We start from the raw sequence: 24,348 nt of genomic DNA on the forward strand, positions 1-24,348 counted from the left end.
TAAAGAATGTCTGAAGCAATATCTTCACCAAAGCTATTAAATATAATTTGACCAAACATGTTATGAGTCCTGGAACAATGGGCTTTCAGATTTACATCAAAGATTCCAATTTTCTGTCAGATATTAATGCATTTATTATAAATAGAAATAGGGGCCCCGAGTGGCCAAGTGGTCTAAAGCACTCGCCGTTATGGATCACTGCCATCTCACCTCTGTCTGTGTGGGTTCGAGTCTCGGATTCGGCTAATGTTGGTATGTGAGAAAGCTTGCCAGTAGCTTCTCATGGGTCGGTGGTTCTTCCTGGATTCTTCCTGCACCATTAATACTGGCTGCCATGCATAGCCTATCGTGTGCTGAAAAATGGCGTTAAACCTCACAACAACATCAATAACAACATAAACAGAAATATCTCTTGTTGTATTGTACAGAATGACAGATTTTAAAAAAGACAGCATCCTGCCAAATGGGGCTTTCAGACCTTTACAAATGATATGTCATCAAGCATGGCTGGTGTTACTAAAAATAGAAAAACATTGAAATCACTTGATGTCCAATACTTTGGAATAAAATTTGACCAAACTTGACAGAAACATCTATGCATGAAGACTTTTCAAGTCTGCACAAAAGATGTCATGCTACCATCAAGTATGGCTGCCATCACTAAAGCAAAGATTAAAATTTATAAACAACGACTTCTTCAGAATCACTGCATAACATTTGACCAACCTTGATAGAAAGCAGACAGACATGAACTCTAGTCATATTCAGAAATTATTTGTTGTCAGCTAACATGGAAAGTTATCAGCTAGTAAGAAACTTAAACCAAAAGCACACTACTGACCCACATTTCTTAGGTGAGAGGACTTGGGCCCACATGGGCCTCTTGTTTTGTCTTTATGCTTATTAGGTTTGTAAATACTGACTTATAGTGGTGATTAAAAGTTCAGATTTGAAAAATATTATAAATTGAAATGTAAAGAGAAAAATATTGCACGGAGAACCTTGAATTATAAAAGACGTTTATTGTGCATTACTTACAGCTACATATAGGTGAGCTATGTAATCATTGATTATTCTCAGGTTGCAGTTTTGTTCTTAATTTTTTGTTTCTTTTCTCACAGTTTAAGTTTACATTTAATCTCCCATCATGATTAATTTATAGTAGTGAACTCTGTAATTTAGTGTCCTTTGTTGTAGTTTTCATTGATGGCTCAGTCTGCTGACTCTGCGGTAGACAGTAACCTTTTTTAGATCATGTGTAATGATTTGCAAGGTGGCAGTGCATTGTAAGTGTACTGGTCTTTTCAGTTGTCAATGTGGAGGGGATTTTCCCTAATCTTCTCCATGCGATATCCATGGTGAAATGAAAACTTGTGTTAGCTTTAATGTAACTGGTATTTCACATATAAGTGAAACTAAGCTGCAGTATTGATTAACAACTTAAGGTGTTGTCTCTGGTCTCGAATTGTAAAAAGATAGAAATGAATCAATACAAGGACGAAAATAAAAATCTTCTTAAACCCACTGATGAAATCCAGAATTTTTATAATCGTCAGTATGTTTTATTGATGCTAAACAGTGCAGTGTCCAAGTTAATAGCGCAGTGTAATATTTCCAGATAAATTTATGGTGAATTTTTGGGGAATTTGTGCATTTATTGTGATAGCCTTAAGCTGAAAAGAGTTTTACAAAGAAGCAAGACCTAGAATGTACCTACTATAAAAATTGTGTTTTATTGTACAGAAGACTGGAAAAATTTGTTGCCAAAGTGAATACAAACTGTTGAGTTTAAGAAAAAGTAACCCATTTTGTTAACATAACTTTAGTTATATCTGTATTCATGGTTGTTTAACTGACAATAAATTTACTATCAACTAATTCTGAGTATTTGTTTACATGCCTACGTTTTCTGGATGCATGTTATCATTGAAGGTTGATTTTCCAGGTATTAGACTAGTCACTCTTAGGCTTTGAGCCAGACTTGTCAAAAACTATGGCAGTTGAATGTCAAAGCCAGCCAGACTTGACATAAAAGATGGCAATTAAATGTAAAAGCCAGTTAGACTTGTCAAAAAGAAGGCAATTGATTGTCAAAGCCAGCTAGACTTGAAAATAAAGATGGCACTTGAATTTAAAAGCCAGCTGGTCTTGTCAAAAAAGATGGAGGTTGAATGTATGAACAAGCCAGACTTGTCAGAATAGTGGAGGTTGAATGTATGAAGCAGCCAGACTTGTCAAAAAGGTGGAGGTTGAATGCTTGAACCAGCCAAATCAGAATTGAAGAGGGATTATGCTGGGAATTAAATTGCTTTGTGCTGTTTGAATGCAAAATGTGTATATGCTTGTACATGTAATTATCAAGTGCTGATGCCATTTTCTAGTTATTCTAATATGATACTTGAGGTCTCTGGTTGCTTACCAGTTGACAATTTTCACTCACTGAGAGTCCATTTTATTTTGCAAATATAACCAGTTAGCTCGTAGATTGTACTGCTGTGAAGGTCCGCTGGTTACGGTACTGTGTTAAACTTTGTTATTGGCATAATTTCTTTTATCAGTTGCAGTATTCAGATGAAACTTTGTTGTATTACAGTACTCTTTCAGTATAATGTATTTCACTTTCTATGAACTGCGTCACCTCTAGTGTTATAAGCGTTAATCTGTTAATTATTTCTTTGCTTACTCTGTTTTTTTATCTGTGTATGAATATTATTTTGTGTTTCCTTCTCAAGGGTCGTATACATAGCTAGTGTTGTCAGCTTAAATATGTTGGGAAACATATCTTTATGAATGCCTGAAATCCAAGATTTTTAATTTTAAAAAAGTATCCCATATTTTAAACATGCATTTGTAAAACTTCCCTGATGGAAGGATCAGACTGTGCCATAATGCTTGTTCCAGGGCACAGTGTGCTGATCATATTTAGTTAACAACCATTCATTTCATACTTAAAGAACTCGGATGTGGAAACAGGTGCCTACCTGAAAAACAGATGTCATGACAAGAATGGTTAAATAAAACTTGTAAATATTGCCAAGCACACAGGAAATTATGGTGGAATGTATTGCAGGGGTTCTCATGGATCACAGTTCTCCAAGGACGCAAATTCCTAAATGTTTGCATGATTCACCCTTACAGCATCTCTGTATAAAGTACTTTACTTATAAGTCAATGAATTTTGCATGAAGACTCTCTGTTGTTTTGTCAATACTTCTGTTTTTGATGCCTCAGATAAGCTAGATTAATTTCTGATTGACGGATATTGTTTATCCTCGATTGGAAGAAGCAGTAACCACCAGTGAGAGTTCATTGTAACATATTTCACTGTGTGACACACTGGTAGTGTAGCTTTCAAATCGACTGTGACTGTAAATGCTGTTTCTGATTAGTTCTAAATTTAAAGAATAACAAGGCCAACAAATAATATTCATGACTGCAGAAGACTAAAAATAAGTTACCTAATGGTAAGTATCATTTTGTATCGATTCATCTTTTATCTGTGTGTATTCTTACAGCAGAAGTAATGAAGCATTGATATATCGGTGAATCGTTTCATCCCTGGTAGACAACACTATCAACTGCCATACTGTGGACATCATAGCGACTTAAATATTGTTAAAGTTATCTTAAAAATCAAAATTATGCACACACACACTTTTATTCAAACCGTTTTAAACAGTTACACATGTAAATTTTTATAGTCATTCATATTATACATGTAAATACAGTCAGTCATACTACACATATAAATTATGTCATTCATATTACACATGTAAATACAGTCTTTCATATTACACATGTAAATACAGTCATTCATATTACACATGTAAATACAGTCATTCATATTACACATGTAAATACAGTCATTCAATATTACACATGTAAATACAGTCATTCAGTATTACACATGTAAATACAGTCATTCATATTACACATGTAAATACAGTCATTCAGTATTACACATGTAAATACAGTCATTCATATTACACATGTAAACACAGTTATTCAGTATTACACATGTAAATACAGTCATTCATATTACACATGTAAATACAGTCATTCAGTATTACACATGTAAATACAGTCATTCGTATTACACATGTAAATACAGTCAGTCAATATTACACATGTAAATACAGTCATTCATATTACACATGTAAATACAGTCATTCATATTACACATGTAAACAGAGTCATTCATATTACAAATTATCTTGCAGAGCTATGACAACCGCTCGCTCACAGGAAAATTCTAATTCTCGGATGCGAGCACGTAGTCAGACAACAACGGCAAGACCACCTGTGGACACCTCTGCATCAGCAGTTCGGGCACGAGCAGTCAGCGAGAGTCATTCATCAAGGTAAAGCAAATGTTTGGCTTAGAGATCTTGGAAGCGCTTAATTATGTGTATTTAAACGCCATTTTTTATCTGGGACGCAGAAAATCACCGAGGTGGGAGTCCTCCGTATGCATGTAGTAGGTGTGTGGCAAAATTCAAAGACTTGCCAGTCCTGCTTCAGCCACCTGCTTTGTGGGAAAAGGTGTTGATCAGTTAGCTATGCTGATATTTACAATGACAGAATTCAGTGACTGAAAGACCCCTTGATGTACATACATGTTTCCATTATAAGAGTACCTAAGAAAGAACATGATGCAATAGCTGGGCGGCAAGTTCAAAGGCTTTGGCTGGCAGCCAGATGGAAAATTCACTTTTATTTACAGTGATTGAATTCAGAGTCAGAAAGACCCAGAGATGTACGTGTGGTCATATATAAAGGTATATCAAATAAATTACTTTAGCTTTCGTTATTGTGTTCATTTCTGAATGTATCGGAATAAGTAGTGCACATGACCTCAGAATCAAAACATGTTGAGACTTAGACAAAATGCCATTCATAAGTTTGGAAAAGTATTTTGGGTTAAATGGCAAACTTGCGAAGATTGTAACGAGAATCAGAAGAGTGCTAAAGCTGCTAGAATTGATAGTTCAAATAGGACAGTAGCTACGTGTAAGAAAGTGTATGATGCCTAGCTGAGTGTTTGGAATAAGTCCTTACTTGGATTGACAAAATTCAGCATCACTCTGATGGACGAACAATAGCTATTTAAGAGGTACAATGACTGACCATACTTTTTTAAAATGCCCCTTGCCTTAGCCCGGTTAGTTCTAGTGTAGTAGCAAAATGTATTCATCAAGACATCAGTAGCTTGGCCTATTTTTGATATCAATTATGTTGACAAAGAAACTCTTGCCCATTCACAAGCATGTTATGATAGCTGTTTGACCATTAACCCTTTTCCGAGTAAGGTAGCAACTATCAATTTCTTGCATGATATCCTTTGATGATAAAACATACAAACGTGTTTTAAGATCAGAATTGGTGAACTGGATATATATTAACTGCCTCTTGTACACCATTTTGTCATAAAATTAGTTTGAAACTGTAAGTGAACCAGTAGGCCTAATGGGAAATAATGGTGGACTTCGCTACGCCTGGGATGTATCAGTTTATTAAATTGTCTGTTTTTGTAAATATTTTCAGAAAAATATACAAGGTATTATTTTATTAAAGAATTAACTTTTGAAAAAAAGCAAATTATGTAGGTCAGAAACATATGATACAATGCTATGTTGTGGAATTCGCGAGATGTGCTTTAAGAAGTACTAATATTACTACTCTACCACGTGAACAGGTTGAGGCTATGACATCGTAACTATACTTTAAGGTCTAAGCTGTTTTCAGACTTAACCCGTATTTGCAAAAATATGGGATAAAAAGGAGCAAATCAGATATAATTTAACCATTGCCTAAAATTACTACAAGGACATAGACAAATAAATAAACCATAAATTTGCAATCCTGTCAATGGACTGTTGTAATGAAGCCATATTAAATTGAGAGATTACATTACGAAAACCTCTCTATCTAAAAATAGATGCACTCACATCTGTGTTGATTCTGTAGGAAGGAAGGGACTGCAACTTTTGATGGTGGGACTCCTATTTTTACCAAAATGGGAGTACTGGACCCCTAGTTTTAAAATCCTAGCGAGACCTCTGGGTATTAAATTAACAGGAATGAAGCTTTACATGCATCATTTTCAGGTCCTTAGCCCATTTTCAGGTCCTCAGCCTATTTTCAGGCACCCAGAAGGTTAACCACAGAGGTGGCACCTGCTGTTGCAGCACAGAGGGCCTCTTCTCCAAAGCAGCCTCAATTCTTCATCTTCACTCCTGGCTTTTCTCAAGTGATCAATCTGCCAGGGCCAGTTTTTGAACAAGTTGGGCAACTGCATCATCCAATCTGGGAGGGGGTCAACTTCCATTGTCTGTGATTTAAAGAGAAGAATTTTATGTGGTTGGTACTGTAGAAAATACATTGATCTTAACTGTCCCCCTTTGAGTGCAGTATTACATTTTCTTCTCTTCCTTTTTTCAAGGAGAGAGATGTTCAGTGTCTGTCATTATGGACTATATGGCAACCATGTTTAACATGCTGAAATTTTGTAGTGGACCCACCATTGGGTTGGATCCTCATCTTTCTGATCTCATTTGGCGTTCGCTGCCTTGCTGGGCGCTCAGCATTAAGAGGTTATTGTTATCACTGGTCGACCTGGTGTCAGGATATTGTGACTACGTGGGACATCATGCTACATGTCTGTGGCATGATGCCTCAGTGCTAGACATCACTATAAACTGCCACATGCAGACCTCCTAGTGATTTGACTGAAAATGGTTAAAGCCATGTTAAAAATCCAAATTACACACACACACTGTCCTCCCTCCCCTCTCTGAAATCCTGTTAATGTTATAGGTTCAAGTTAAAAAGGATTATTCTGTAAAGGTCATAGGAGTCAGATTTTATCCAGTTAATTGCAGTCCTCGGAGAAGCAATTCAAAGTACAATGTGTTAAAATGGATCTTCCTACAGCAGGAGCAGCTTCGAACTTTGGTTCTTTCTTTCCTCAAGTATTTTTACTGAATTCACCTGAATTTATTTTTTTTTAGCACGAAAAGAAGTCAAGTTTCTCCTTATTTTCTGGTAAAGCTTAATGTGGGTTACAATTAATTTTCTTTTTTTTTACGCTGTCTCTAAGAAAATGGCTGTAGCCATCGCTTGAGGACCGCTATCATTATGTCATGTGATTGGTTATGAAGGTAGGGCTTGGATGTGTATGCATTTCCTCTTCTTACCTGCTTTTCTGATGTATGGGTTATCAAGTACTGTATTCAACCAAAAAAGATAAATTATGTTAGAAAATTGTATTTCTCAGAGAATACTTACTCCAGTCTCATTTGCCATAAACCCACTCACTTCATGCATAGACAAAAATCCTCACTACCCATCTTGTTTTACATAAGCCCTTCCCCACTCTATACAGAAGCATGCATCATTACTATCCTGTCTCATCTTGCATAAGCCCTCCACACCTCCAGGCAAAGGCAAGGATCCTCATTACCCCAGTCTTGTTTTGCATAAGCCCTCTCACATCTCTATACAAAAGCAAGAATCCTTTTTAACCCGTCTTAATTTCATAAGTCCTTCCACACCTCCATGCAAAGTAAGCATCCTAATTTCTTTCTTACTCAAGCTTGAACTGCTAAACAATCAGTATACAGTCAGGTACATGGCACTGTTGTTGTTTTTGTAGGGTTTAATGCCATTTTTCAGCACAAGATAGGCTATACATGGTGGAGGATGAACCCAGGAAAACCCGGAAAGAACCACTGACCCACGAGAAGCTACTGGCAAGCTATCTCACATACCCACATTGGCCGAACCTGACACTTGGAGCCACCCCACCAGGTTATGACAAGGGAGGTAATTGCAATGGTATCTCAGATATATATATATATATATATATATATATATATATATATATATATATATATATATATATATATTGTGTATATCCTATGTTATATATAGATGGGAAAGATTCAGGATAAGCAGTGGAAGTTAACATATTCTCAGAAAAGCATAATTTAAGATTAAGAGGAAATGAATTGTTTGTATTAATACTTATATAGTAAAGGTAGGTTAATTTGCCCCTTTTTACAGTATGTTTAATTATATACATTCTTCTGTTAGATTTGTCTCAAATAGATGATTTTATTCACATTTTAGTTGGTGGCAAGTCCCTTCCCAGGTACCATCGGACCAGCGTCCACAATCACAAATATTTACACAGAGTAAAACCAGTCTAAGTCCCACAGAACCTGCTTTTCCTATAGGCAGTCCACAAAGGTAAACACAGCACAAAAAACATTTCCTTTGTTGTTCGTGTATTATGCTTTTCCTTCCAAAGGAAGGACATGGCTTGACAGTTTGGAAAGGAATCAAGAAAACTTGATGCTTTGTGCAGAAACTGTCCATTTATTGAGTGGCAGTCAAAAGTATGTATTTTACCTGACTATACATCTGGTGCATTTGCACCAGGCAAGCATGCATTAGCAAATTTCTCTGTCCTATTAAATTGAAAATTTCTGTCTGACTGTCATAACTTCTGAATGACAATGAACACTGAATATCAAGATTTGTAAGTGGAATTAATGACAGAATGTGCTTAGCTAAATTCTGACTGACTTTTCAAATTGATGTGCCAGAAATGCTGTGTATATACATTCTATTATACTGTCAATATTTTGCTATGAACCTTGCACACACATTTGTCCCTATGTCTTGTTATTCTTCCTTGAAAAATAGTGCCCTTTGGTATGGCTACCATGGTGAACATATTGAAAAATAGTGCCCTTTGGTATGGCTACCATGGTGAACATATTGAAAAACTTGTTACCAATCTTTCTCTTTTACATATCAGCAAGGGATTTTCATGGAAAGGTTTTGAATGATGCTTTGATTGTCCTAAATGAAAATGGTACCTAAAATCAAAATATTGTCACTAAAATCTTGACAATCATGGTATTGCTGCTACTTTTTTAAAAATGTGATTTTCACTTAAAATCTGAGTTGATAGTTATATTGATGTGGGGTTTTCACTTAAAATCTGAATTGATAGTTATATTGATGTGGGGTTTTCACTTAAAATCTGAATTGATAGTTATATTGATGTGGGGTTTTCACTTAAAATCTGAATTGATAGTTATATTGATGTGGGGTTTTCACTTAAAACCTGAATTGATAGTTATATTGATGTGGGGTTTTCACTTAAAATCTGAATTGATAATCATATTGATGTGGCATTTTCACATAAAATCTGAATTGATAGTTATGTTGATGAGGGGTTTTCACTTAAAATCTGAATGGATAGTTATATTGATGTGGGGTTTTCACTTAAAATCTGAATTGATAGTTATATTGATGTGGGATTTTCACTTCAAATCTGAATTGATAGTTATATCGATGTGGGGTTTTCACTTCAAATCTGAATTGATAGTTATATTGATGTGGGATTTTCACTTCAAATCTGAATTGATAGTTATATTGATGTGCACTTAAAATCTGAGTTGATAGTTATACTGATGTGAGGTTTTCACTTAAAATCTGAATTGATAGTTATATTGATGTGCACTTAAAATCTGAGTTGATAGTTATATTGATGTGCACTTAAAATCTGAGTTGACAGTTATATTGATGTGGGGTTTTCACTTAAAATCTGAATTGATAGTTATATTGATGTGGGGTTTTCACTTAAAATCTGAATTGATAGTTATATTGATGTGGGATTTTCACTTAAAATCTGAGTTGATAGTTATATTGATGTGGGGTTTTCACTTAAAATCTGAATTGATAGTTATATTGATGTGGGGTTTTCACTTAAAATCTGAATTGATAGTTATATTGATGTGGGATTTTCACTTAAAATCTGAATTGATAGTTATATTGATGTGGGGTTTTCACTTAAAATCTGAATTGATAGTTATATTGATGTGGGATTTTCACTTAAAATCTGAGTTGATAGTTATATTGATGTGGGGTTTTCACTTAAAATCTGATTTGATAATTATATCGATGTGGGGTTTTCACTTAAAATCTGAGTTGATAGTTATATTGATGTGGGATTTTCACTTAAAATCTGAGTTGATAGTTATATTGATGTGGGGTTTTCACTTAAAATCTGAATTGATAGTTATATTGATGTGGGATTTTCACTTAAAATCTGAATTGATAGTTATATTGATGTGGGATTTTCACTTAAAATCTGAATTGATAGTTATATTGATGTGGGGTTTTCACTTAAAATCTGAATTGATAGTTATATTGATGTGGGATTTTCACTTCAAATCTGAGTTGATAGTTATATTGATGTGGGGTTTTCACTGAAAATCTGATTTGATAATTATATCGATGTGGGGTTTTCACTTAAAATCTGAGTTGATAGTTATATTGATGTGGGATTTTCACTTCAAAATCTGAATTGATAGTTATATTGATGTGGGATTTTCACTTCAAATCTGAATTGATAGTTATATTGATGTGGGGTTTTCACTTCAAATCTGAATTGATAGTTATATTGATGTGGGGTTTTCACTTAAAATCTGAGTTGATAGTTATATCGATGTGGGGTTTTCACTTAAAATCTGAGTTGATAGTTATATTGATGTGGGATTTTCACTTCAAAATCTGAATTGATAGTTATATTGATGTGGGATTTTCACTTCAAATCTGAATTGATAGTTATATTGATGTGGGATTTTCACTTAAAATCTGAGTTGATAGTTATATTGATGTTGGGTTTTCACTTAAAATCTGAATTGATAGTTATATTGATGTGGGGTTTTCACTTAAAATCTGAATTGATAGTTATATTGATGTGGGATTTTCACTTAAAATCTGAGTTGATAGTTATATTGATGTGGGGTTTTCACTTAAAATCTGATTTGATAATTATATCGATGTGGGGTTTTCACATAAAATCTGAGTTGATAGTTATATTGATGTGGGATTTTCACTTCAAAATCTGAATTGATAGTTATATTGATGTGGGATTTTCACTTCAAATCTGAATTGATAGTTATATTGATGTGGGGTTTTCACTTAAAATCTGAATTGATAGTTATATTGATGTGGGATTTTCACTTCAAATCTGAATTGATAGTTATATCGATGTGGGGTTTTCACTTAAAATCTGAGTTGATAGTTATATTGATGTGGGATTTTCACTTCAAAATCTGAATTGATAGTTATATTGATGTGGGATTTTCACTTCAAATCTGAATTGATAGTTATATTGATGTGGGATTTTCACTTAAAATCTGAGTTGATAGTTATATTGATGTGGGGTTTTCACTTAAAATCTGAATTGATAGTTATATTGATGTGGGGTTTTCACTTAAAATCTGAATTGGTAGTTATATTGATGTGGGATTTTCACTTCAAATCTGAATTGATAGTTATATCGATGTGGGGTTTTCACTTAAAATCTGAGTTGATAGTTATATTGATGTGGGGTTTTCACATAAAATCTGAATTGAAAGTTATATTGATGTGGGGTTTTCGCTTAAAATCTGAGTTGATAGTTATATTGATGTGGGGTTTTCACATAAAATCTGAGTTGATAGTTATATTGATGTGGGGTTTTCACATAAAATCTGAATTGATAGTCATATTGATGTGGCATTTTCACATAAAATCGGAGTTGATCGTTATATTGATGTGGGGTTTTCACATAAAATCTGAATTGATAGTCATATTGATGTGGCATTTTCACATAAAATCTGAGTTGATAGTTATATTGATGTGGGGTTTTCACATAAAATCTGAATTGGTAGTCATATGATGTGAGGTTTTCACTTAAAATCTGAATTGATAGTCATATTGATGTGAGGTTTTCACTTAAAATGTGAATTGATAGTCACATTGATGTGGGATTTTCACTTAAAATCTGAATTGATAGTTATATCGATGTGGGGTTTTCACTTAAAATCTGAATTGATCGTTATATTGATGTGGGCTTTTCACTAGAAGACTTTTTAAGGTGTTTAGTTTGCCCTAAATGGACAATGGTTTTGCTCAGACATCCAGTATGGTTGTCATGGTAACTATGAGAATCGTCTTAAAGCTACAGAGGTGATATATAGACATGCGGTTTGGACTGGTTTACACTTGGGTGGGCTGGGTGTTAGGTAGGTTGTTTTACTTGTCAGTGTTAAGGTGAGGTATATTTTTTTTCTGTTGTGTTTGTGTTCATCTAGGCTGCAGTCTTTTTTACAGCATCAATTGCTGAAAAAAAACTTCGACCTTGATTAACCTGAATTGTCAATGATTGACTTGATTTTAATGTCATTAAAGGATGTGACTAAATACAAATGAACACTTGTTGTATTCCAGGTGCACTGTGATATTTTGAGAAAATACAACGGTACTTTTGCATTTCAGCATCAGCACTATATCTTTTTCAGTGTCTGACATTACAAATTACGTGCAGATAACAAGTAGCATAGCTCAATACATAAATACTTTAGCAATAATCATGATGAGTTATGAAATATATCAAAATAGATTACAAGGTTGAATCTACCCTGTGTACTCGTATATAAGTTGTTGTCCAACTGCAGATAATGTAGACTCTGATGTGCCATTGAATAATGTGCCAAAGGTCAGTGTGTTTATATTATCTTTTGATTACTAGTAGCAATCTACATCAATCCAGATCTGCCGGCACAATATGTGATGGGTTTTCTGGTTCTTGTCATTTTCAGCTGGCTTTGAATTGTACTCGAGTATGTATGATATTTCTATTTGCATTATTAAATACTTGGAATTTGTTGTTGTTAAAATGAGTTGAGCAAATACGGTTCCATGTGCATTATTAAATACTTTGATTTCACTGTTGTTAAAATGAGCTGACTACACAAGTGCTTTAACCAATTATTAGCAGTTTGTTAGCAAATATACGTCTATTTAACTGAATACTGATTCGTCTAAGACAACTTAATGACTGGAAATCGAACGAGTATGACTAAATGTTTCAGCAGTGATTAAAAGTGTTCGGTGTCCATTAATATAGAAATGTAATACAAATTTAAAATGAAAGTGTCAAAGTACATTTTGCACATGGAAGCTTAATAAAAATTTATTAAACACATGCACATCACTTGTTGTTTCTAATCAGTTGGGTGAAAAATGTCTGTATCAAAGTGTTTACTTGAATTATCAGGTTGTACAGTGTTGGTCATGCTGAGATGTTTGTCTTGTCTCTCTTCAAGCAATTCATGTACATTGTAAATCAATGTATAGTCTGTGTCAAATTGATATATTCTGTTTTTCATTCAGGGCCCTGGGTGGCAGAGTACTCTAAAGCACTCAATTTTACTGATCACTGCCATCTCACCCCTGTCCATGTGAGTTCGAATCTCGGGCTTGACCTGTTTGCATATATGAGAAAGCTTGCCAGTAACTTCCCATGGGTCAGTGGTTTTTACCAGTTCTCAGGTTCTTCCTCCACTATTTATACTGGCTGCCATGTATAGCCTAACGTGCTGAAAAAAACGTAATTAAACCCCCAACACAAAAGCACCAACTGTTTTTCATTCATTTCAGTTTGAACACTTCAACTAACTTTTGATTCCCTTGTGCAAATTGGAATAATGCTACTATTTTGGAGAGGCCACTTTTTCAGTGGCATGGACTTTGCTAATCACTGAAACATTTTATGCATTGATAGAGCAATTATTAGCACTCAGTGAATGTTTGTCAGAATCATTGAAATGCTTTATATTATATAATAAAATTGACTACCGGCATTCAATTAACTGTAGGAAATATTACATGGAAAAGAAAAGAAAATTACCCACAACCCTTGCTATTTTTAAACACATATTCAAAATAATCTTTTCACCCAAAAAAGTGATTTATTCCTTTTTATGAACTTGTCAAATTTACTAATTCATGTATATTAGTTCATATATATTGTTGTACATAATGGAAACACTGTGCTTTAATATCTGTCGACCATGTTTTCACTTGAATTGTTCATTGAGAATAATGTAAATTATTTTTATTATTATTATTATTATGATGTGCAATTTATGTTATGAATTTTCTTCCTCAGTCTTTTTCCACCTGATGTGGTTTATGCAGACCATCGTAGGAGATCTGACAGTGCAGGGTCTCACAGCTCTGGAGGCAGTCATAGTGCAGTAGAACAATCTGATCTCACAAACCATGGTGTAATGTAAGTAAATTTTAAAACAAAATATTCCCTTCATTATAGAAGATTTGTTATGGTCCAGTAATGATCAAGAAGGGGGCATATTGTATCACTCAGCCTATCCGTCTGTATTCCCCGATCATCACTAATATATTTCTGCTCGGTATATTTTTGAAAGACGAGGAATTGGTTTTATAGCAAGACATGTTAAAGTAATCAACATGGAGTTCGTGAGGAGCGTGGCAGCTTTCAAGCCACACGAGTTATGTACCCTTGTGTCGACTAATTTGTAGCAAGCGATATTGTCAAAAATAGTGTTTTTGTTGCTGACATAAATAAATGCATGTACCTACTGCAGCTGTCTCAGATGAAGTCTCAGTTTCAAGAATGTTAAACGAATAATAATTCATAATAAAAACATTAAATTGTATTAGTGAGTATTGTTTTCTATCAATTCTTCACCTCTAGATATGGAAAAATTACTGATACCTATATATATTGATTAATCATTTCACGCCGTGTTCTTTCCGTTTAAAATGAAAATCTCTTTGCTAAGTGAGGTCCAGATGACCAATAATGAAAACAGTAATTGGAAAAGATAAACGCAAAGTCAGAATACATTTCAGGGACCATAAATGAAGATGATGGTTGATTTGCTGTTTCATGTTATTTAGGCTAATGGATTAAGGTATTTTGCCTATGGAGACACGTTGGAAGCCAATTCAGACCAGTGGGATGGTAGAATTCAAACCTGCACACCATGGCTAGTAAATATAGCATGAAAAGAATGCAAATGAAATGCAGAATGATTGCAAACAAAATGCAGATTTGGTAGGGGTACTATTTCGGGGGCGGGAGGTGTAGAGAGAGAGAGGGAGAGAGACAGAGAAAGAGGGAGTAGAAGTAAATTGCCAGTTTGTATTTGAGAGAGAGAGAGAGAGAGAATTGCCAGGCTGTTTGATTCCTTTGTTGTACTGCCATCGTCATTTATCTGCCAACATAAAATTTAAACAAAAATTCCATTGTTTGCACAGGTTTCTTCAAAATAATATGTTTTGTTCCTGTCAGGCATTAATAGCTTCATCCAGTTGTTTGATAATTCTTTCAAACAGTAGTTGTCGTGGGTCGGTGGTTCTTCCCGGGGTTTTCCAGGGTTCTTCCTCCACTAATTATACTGGCTGCCATGTATAGCCTATCTTGTGCTGAAAAATGGCGTTAAACCCTACAACAACAACTCAAACAGTAGTTGTCTCAATTGTAAACTTAACTATCTAGAAAGCTGAAAGATGTTTGAAAAATAAATATCATTGCAAATACCTTGCAAAACTTAATATTGCAAATACCTTGCAAACCTTTATATTGCAAATACCTTGCAAACCTTTATATTGCAAATACCTTGCAAACCTTTGTATTCCATTGTTAGAGGATCCACATCAAAATATTTTTTGTTTTTTTTTCTTTTGTATATGAAAACTAGGTTGTTTGCCCATCCTTGGATGGGGAAAAAAAGTTAAAAATTTGGATGAGTGATCTTAAAGGTAATTTTGAACATGGAAAGAGGAAAAAAGGCTTTTTAAAAAAAAATTAGGGGATTCCACTGCGAGTTTCAAATTTGTGACCTCTTGTTTTGCATCCGGGACACATAGAAAGACAGAGAGAAAGATAAATGTTGGTGTTTATATATACGATGATTCACTGCATTAGAACTGTGATTTGTTCCCTTTATAATGAGCGATACAATCACAAAAAATGATATTTTATAACTAAAGTTGAAACAAGATGAGATTTTATGCGCATTTACCTTGACATCTCTTTATCAGTGATTAAAACTAGTGAATGAATTGTCTTTATTCTGGTGGACCAGAAGAGAACTTAAGATAATACCGGGTTTCAAAGGTCATGGAGATCAAAACGAGCATCAAGTTGAATACATTGTTTTTCCTATGTAATGCCATATCTGTTTGTGTGGGTTCAAGTCTCGGGCTCGGCCAATGTGGGTACGTGAGAAAGTTTGCTAATAGCTTCTTGTGGGTTGGTGGTTCTTTCCAGGGTTTTTCGGGGTTCTTCCTCCACCATTTGTACTGGCCACCATGTTTAACCTATCTTGTGCCGAAAAATGGCATTAAACCCTAAAGCAGCAACAATGACAATCCTACATACTGCTTTGATTTTAGCTCTTCTTGGCTTTGCGTGGTGAAAATTTTAACCTCAGAAGATGAAACCGGTACTTCATATATATGTATATTCTACAGAAATTAAAGAAGTACTTTTCAGTTAATTTTACATTTTATGAGTCAGTTATTGGATTAGTGGCAAACAATAAACTTAACCCAGTGTTTGATTAATCAGTACTGATAATTTGGACCAACAAATGTCACAATCAAATATGCCACTCATGACGGTTTTCATTCTGTAAAATGCATCATGATTTTAAAGGATTTCGGACTGCTAAGCTACTAATGTTAAGGGCAGATACTTGAATATTCTACATTCAGGAAATGGATGTAAAAAAATTAAACAAGAATAAATTTAACTTGTATCATCTGAATAGCTTAAATAATGCTGGGTATTCAACTAGCAAGTTAAGACATAACAAGGTGTGTACTCCCTTCTATTGCCTATCTTACAATGCCAGTTTTGTTTGCTGACAAATGTTGGCAGTCTATTGACTTTTGACTGTTATGCATTTATATTGTCAATATTGCTTGGATTATATTATATTATATGGATTGCAATATTGACAGAGGTCAAGGACTCCAAGGAGACCTGAAGAGTTGGCTTTGATCCAGACTGTGATGTTGTAAATGAGACGTGATGCTGTAACAGCAGTTCATGTCAGTGTGGTGACATGATACAGCAAATCATGTCAGTGTGATGTACTGATGTGTTTATTTTATAGTTTTTGGACCTAAGAAATATGCAACATAATGAAGAAAATAGGATGCATTTCAATGCATTTGTATGTTTATTGCTGTTTGGTGTAAAAGCAGTAGACAGTTGGACTGATATTATGCTGCTATGGGGCTATGATTACTGAATTTGTCTTTGCTGTTTGCCTTGAACCATGGATACAGTTTTGGAGGTTACATTCACCTTGGCTAAAAGTAGCTCACAGTGACCTTCTTTTCATGCTTCATTTATTTAAGTTTTGCATCAGGTTAACTTTCTGCAACCCCTCGGAAGCAGGAGGTTGTGGGTTCGAACCATGTCCGAGTCATACCAAAGACTTACAGAAATGGTACTAACAGCTGCCTCGCTAAGCGCTCAGCATTAAGTGGTTAGTGTTAGGACTGGTTGGCCTGGTGTCACGATAACGTGACTGGGTGGGAAATCATGCTACATGTCTGTGGCTTGATGCCCCAGTGCTAGACATCACTATAAACTGCCACACTGCAGACATTGTAGCAATATGACTGAAAAATGGTTAAAGCTATGTTAAAAATCCTAATCACACACACTTTCTGAAACCATTGTAGTTACAGTCATCTGACACCATTGTACACCACTCCCTCGATAACTCGCACGCATCGGGGTCCAGAAACATTGACCGCACTATAAGTGTATACAGTCATGAAAGTTAAATGGATGTATGCATCTTGGAGTGCACTACACATAATGGATTAAAGGAAGTTGCAGTGACTTACCTTCCCCGTAGCAGTTAACATGATATTCTGCATTGAGTTTGAACAATATTTATTGGTTTATTTATAAAAGGAATACTAAATACCTCAATGACCTGTTCTGGTCACACTGAATGAATTATTTTGCTCTGGTGATTGTACCAGAAATAGGACTTGTGTCACCAGAGCCTGCAAGATATAACATTTTTGTTTTACTTTTACTTGTGTAATGTACCGTCTGTTTATATTTGCTGTAGGTCAAACAGGTCTACAACGCCGGACACATCCATTGCTATCAGCGAGGAAAATCCAGAAAATTCTGACTATTTGAATATGACACCTAATCACCATTCCACAACACCGTCTCCCACACCTGATCGACTGGAGCGGCCAGGTACTGTATTTACTTAGTGTAATGCATAGCCAACAGTGGTCCGTGTAGACCCAGATTTGATGTAAAATCAATCAGGGTCAATCTTGTTTGTTTGTTACATATTTGGGTATAGACTGTATTATCACATTTGCTAATTTTGTCTTTTGTTTGTGTGTGTGTATATATATATATATATATATATATAGATATATATATATATATTTGTTATGCAGTCAGACTATATTGAACTCAGCTACTCAACTATGCTTAAATAAGGTCACTGTAACCTCTGTTTCATGCATGTGTGTGGTTTGTATTTTCATCCTTCATCTTTAACTCTATTACTTCCAGATTAGTCAGACTTTTTTGAAAGCAACATTGACGAAATGTTGATTTTTGATGTATCTTTATGGGTAGCACAGACCCAGAAATTGCTGATTTTATCAATGAAGCCAAAATGAAATACAGAATGAACACAAACAGAAACAAAATGCAGATAGAGTGCCACTGAAGCGATGAATGCATTTTGAAGAAAATAGAAAAATTTAAAAATACACAGTGATGATTGATTATCAGAAATGGAAGAAAAGCTGAATGCATTTCTTGAATGGATTTTAAAATTGATTAATTGAAGTTGTTGCTAAATTTCGACAGTTAAAATTTCTTTTGCATTGTAATCCAAGACCAGGTTCTTCATGGAGTTTTCACTGCATGCAAGCCATTGCATCACTTACATCAAGGTAGACAAAAAATATAACTGCCATTAATGTGATGATATCATCATCAGTGGTTGTATGTGTACAATCTTTATTTGAGTTCAATGAAATAAGTACACTTTGCTGAGAAATATGTTACAGCTGTATTTTTGCATTGTAGCTATTAGTTACAACCACTCTTATGTCCAAGTGGTTAGAGCATCTGCCTCTGATGCAGGAGGTCGTGGGTTTGAACCCCGGCAAAGTTGTACCAAAGACTTATAAAAATGGTACTAACAGCTGCCTCGATAGGCACTCAGCATTAAGAGGTTAGTGTCAGGACTGGTTGGGCTGGTATCAGGATAAAATGACTGGGTGGGACATCATGCTACATGTCTGTGGCATGATACCTCAGTGCTGGACATCACTATAAACTGCCACACTGCAGACATTGTAGCAGTATGACCACAGAATTGTTAAAACTACGTTAAAAATCAAAATCTCTCTCTCTCACACACACACACACACTCAGACACATTTGTTGCATGTTGATTTTTGCATTTTAATTTACTGGGAATATAGAATGTAGAATGTTTTGATTGATTAATCTTCAACCTCAAACAAATCTGAAAGTGAAGGATAGTCATAAAATTCTCTACACCTGGCTAAATAAAAATGTAATAACTATATAAATATTATATATGCTTTCATGTTTAACATTGGAATTTCATACCTGTCCTTGTTGACTATGCAGATGATTGTTGTCATAGTGATGAAAAGAAATGGATTCTACCATTTACCATATCACACATTATATTAAGAAAACACACTCTGCTCTGTACTAGTCCAGTCCTCCAAAAACAATGAAAAATGCGTTATTGTCTATATATATATATATATATATATATATATATATATATATTTTGTATAGAAAAAGGGAAGCTACTCTTACAGATTCAATCCTCCTTGTACCTGCAAGGTGGCTAACATTCAACTCCATTTAAGTGTTTTTACTTTTGCTGGTGATGCTATAAAGACATTTTTTGTAGAATCAATTTATGATTTAATCTTGTACTTAAATTTCAAATGTCCATCCTTTATTTTCAGAAAGTTAGGATGTTACTTTAAATGGTGCATACAGCATTGTGAATTATGGTGAATGTATTCATAGTTTTGGAATTATTTTACTGTTCATTATTGTTATGTGATTTCAGTTGTTTCATTTATTTTTGGTCACTTTATTCATCAACTATTAATGCTTCATTAATGTGGTGTGTGTGTATATATATATATATATGTTTGTGTGTATGTGTGTGAACACAAGACATGTTTACACAAATAATTGCTTTTTAGCACACACATTTATTGTGTTTGCACTTTGGTACAAAATAATTGGTCCTACATTTTGGGAAACAGCTCTTGGGCTGCAAAAATGAGCATGCTCTGAAAAATCATAGGAAGACTTTCGACATAAACCCATACATGCCAAGTTTTCTGGAACCAAATCAGGGAGATTTGTGTCCAAATCAAGGAGATTAGCGTAATGACTATTTTTCTCATAAGTTTAAGTGCAAAAGTGCAGATCGTACCACATCTAAGTAAAATAACTATAATGGATCATAGTTACTGAACTTTATTATTTTTGTTATATGTTATTTTCTTAATCTCACAAAATATAATTTAAGAATCTTCACAAGAATAACTGTGATTAAAAAAATGATGACACTGGAACCTCAGACACTCAAACAAACTTAGTTTTTTTTCAACATGTGTTGGTTGCCTTTCAGTCTTGTAGAGAAACTTCTTTTGCTGCGATACACAAATCATTTGACGGTTTGCAATGTGCTACATACTTTTCAAGTGCCTCGTAAGATCATTTTTTTCCCAACTAGAAATGTTCAAATGTGTTTCAAGCTGTGCAGTATGCAAAGCTTTCTCCCCTTTCGCTAGGCTTCACACATTTAAATTCGCCTATCCAAGCACTGTTGAACTTGCAAACATATTTCTTTTTTTTCGAAGGCATATTATCCATCCAATCCGTTAGCGGACATTTTGACATGGCACCAGAATTTTTTAAATAACCCTGGAAGTAGTTGTAGGAATATACATAAATTTTTATGTGTTTGGTGATTCACTTCCGGTGGAGCGCACTACATACTGTACAACAGCAAAGGCCAGTGATATTCCATTTTGGATATGTCTCCTTCCACTGCATACTGTACAACAGCAAAGGCCAGTGATATTCCATTTTGGATATGTCTCCTTCCACTACATACTGTACAACAGCAAAGGCCAGTGATATTCCATTTTGGATGTGTCTCCTTCCACTACATACTGTACAACAGCAAAGGCCAGTGATATTCCATTTTGGATGTGTCTCCTTCCACTGCATACTGTACAACAGCAAAGGCCAGTGATATTCCATTTTGGATATGTCTCCTTCCACTGCATACTGTACAACAGCAAAGGCCAGTGATATTCCATTTTGGATATGTCTCCTTCCACTGCCATATTGCTCCATGTGAATAAATGTAGTTAAAATATAATTCTCAATGGGGACAAATTACATCCGAGGTTTATTTCTCGAATTGACGGAAAAGGCAGAGAACATTCCGAATGTAATAACTTGATTGATGGATTATGGTAGTTGTGAACAGTGTATTGAATGTTGTTTTAGCTAGAAGTACCAATGCTTGAATTTTTTTTTTTCTGGGAGATCTTGTCGGCAAATCGGTATATCAAAAAATGGAGTTGAAAATCAAAAGACTCCCAGACAGTTAGGGAGACTTGGCATGTATGTAAACATCACATCAAAATCGTTGACTGCTGTCATGGGGGATCCTCTCCTGATATAGTTTAAATGGATAGTCCATACCAACCTTACTGCATCATACCACAAAGCATATATTCTCTTTGGTACACCATTCTGACTGCTGACAAACTGATTTAACTGTACAAATGAGTTATACACACTTACAGCAGTCAGGAGTCTACCATCTTAGACTGTTGGGCAAGACAGACATCAGCAATACCAACCATTCTGAACCAGCTGCTGGTACACATTGATATGCCTCTGTGACTGCCAACCAACAGGTCTAGTTGTATGAAAAAGCTTTATACATTTTAGGATAACTATGACTAGTGAGCTGGCCAACCGATTGACTGGAACAATCACTCCGATAAATTTATCATGAACTGTCATAACTTATAAGGCCATCAGACAGAGCCAAACTAGAACAATGCTGGTCTGACAATGGAGTTGACAGAATTTAGTTTACAGCAGTGATAGAGGAATTAAATGGGATTTTGTCTCATTAGCAATGCCCTTGTTGACCTTAAGTCAATTCTGCCTACTGACTCGAGGCCTTGGTAGATGTAATGGTGATGATGACAGTTTTACATTCAAAATCATTGCCACAATTATTAAAGATTCCAAAAATGACTAAACTCGGTAATGCAGCATCGTTTTGTGGTGAGTTAGTTGTAACATTTTCACCCCACTGGTGAAAGGTTACATACAGAGATATATATTTTGCATTTACCTAGTCTAGAAGTTAATAAAGTACAAACAGATCTTTAACACTATGTCAGAGTTAGTCAGGAATGTTGTGTTGACTTCCTCCCTACTTTTTGCATCTGATGATTTTTTTCTAACTGAAAAGCCACTAATGATTACTGCTATTTTCCTATGCGCTTCATCCCTTCTGGATCTCTACTTCTTTTAGGGCATCCAAATTGAGGTGCTGAAAGAGCAAAAGACAAGTTGCTTTTTAACTGTCAGCACAGTCTACTATCTTGTCATGAGCTTGCTAGTGAACATAAAAGAAAAGGGGCGATTGTCGCACTTTGCATTTGCAGTTCCTTGCATTAACAAGTTTGTTTTTCTTTTGTCCTGGCCAAGCAAATTCTATCCCCTATTTTCACATACAGGTGGGAGGGTAGAGAGCAATTCAATTCCTTCATCTGAAGGCCTACCATTGGTGATACACTGTCACCCATGCCCACTGGCATTCTTGTGTAATGTGCCAGACTATTCCATTTTTATCAGGTTAGGACCAACCGTTCTCACAAAATGATGGGTGATCCAAACCATGTCAGAGGGTCGTCAGATATTGTTATTATCTTAGCTGTTAGAGTTAGTGGTTAGAGCATCTGCTTCAGTTGCAGGAGGTCGTGGGTTTGATCCTCGGCCAAGTCATGCTAAACACTTCAAAAAATGGTACTACAAGCTGCCTTGATTGGCACTCAAAATTAAGAAGTTACTGTTAGGACTGGTCAGTCTGGTGTCAGGATAATGTGACTGGGTGGGACAAGATGCTGCATATCTCTGGCATGATGCCCGAATGCTAGATATCACTATAAACTGCCACAATGGAAAAAATGCACACATCTTAATACTTCCTCATTCATCATCCTACCTTCTTGAAGGAAATCGCAAGCAATCCCATGAAATGGGATGTTTTTACACAAGAATATCTAGTTTTTCAGCTTGTAAAGGGCAGTGTAGTAATGGAAACTGCAAAGAGTTTCTACACTGAACATTTATGGTTGCGAAGTCCAGTGGTATTTGAGACCATCGATAGAGATGAAATGAGTATGGTATCAGTCTTGCATGCTTCCATATACTGGTTCATATGAGCCATATCCATGGAAACAGGGTCTTGACAATGTCAGACAGTTTGCTTGTTAGGACGTACATCTGCAAGGATGGAATCATGACCAGAAATTTGCCTCAGTGTAAGGTAATACCTTTATGTGTACACCCAAAATCAGGTAATATTGAAGCCTAACACGTCACTGACTGGCACAATGTTCTGTCCAGTGCATTATAAAGGGAGGATGGCTGTTGCATACAGAGTTGTCCCTTCAGTAATCAGTGCCCTTTTGGCATTTCATTTTCTGTTTTTTCCATGACTCCACAAGCATGGGCTGTGCATGCTTTTTTTATTAGCTGGTAGGTACTGTGGGCATGCACCATCACTGAATCAGCCTTGATTAAGAAAACAGTTAAAAATTGAGGGGCACAGATTGCACTTGCTCTGATTATCCCATGAAGATGAAACATGTTAGATCAACAATCTGCTCGATTGAGTGACAGATGTACCCAGATCAGTAATTTGGACTTTTACTAGCAGTTAAGATTGCCAGTAATAAAAAGAAATTACTTTAAGGGATGTCCTGATTGAAAAGGAGTCTGGAGCTTCAGTTGTGGAGATCAGCTGAAGATCCTCCACTTTGAGGACATACAAGGGGAAATGCATGTAGTCACCGAGTGATGTCACATGAGTGAAGTTGCTCCACTCTGAGCACCCATTCCCCGATGGCAATCTTCTTTCTCTTTCACTCTAAAGACGAGAATCTCTATCACAATCAAGAGATACTATTCCATGATCTGAGACATATATAGACTACATGGAGGAAATGATTTGGGCTGCAACAAGGTAATTTTCAGCTTGTAGTCCAATTCTGTCATATGTAGAGCACAGTCACATTATTCCTAAATGGAATCTTTTCTGGGTTTTGACATAGCCAAACTCGTACAAA

The 24,348-nt window shown here is 35.4% G+C and overlaps 1 protein-coding gene across 1 annotated transcript in view; it reads left to right on the forward strand.

The window, feature by feature from the left end:
• Positions 1-24,348, forward strand: part of LOC149787175 (uncharacterized) — a 79,426-nt gene that overhangs the window by 32,006 nt on the left and 23,072 nt on the right. Inside the window, exons 5-8 of the mRNA XM_089977675.1 lie at positions 4,221-4,361; positions 8,131-8,250; positions 14,018-14,140; positions 17,994-18,130. Of these exons, the coding sequence (XP_089833801.1) occupies positions 4,221-4,361; positions 8,131-8,250; positions 14,018-14,140; positions 17,994-18,130 (521 nt within the window). The remainder of the gene's footprint in view (positions 1-4,220; positions 4,362-8,130; positions 8,251-14,017; positions 14,141-17,993; positions 18,131-24,348) is intronic.

The sequence above is a fragment of the Sinohyriopsis cumingii genome, chromosome 12 (assembly GCF_028554795.1).
Source record: "Sinohyriopsis cumingii isolate HCF-2022 chromosome 12, ASM2855479v2, whole genome shotgun sequence".
NCBI classification, from domain to species: domain Eukaryota; kingdom Metazoa; phylum Mollusca; class Bivalvia; order Unionida; family Unionidae; genus Sinohyriopsis; species Sinohyriopsis cumingii.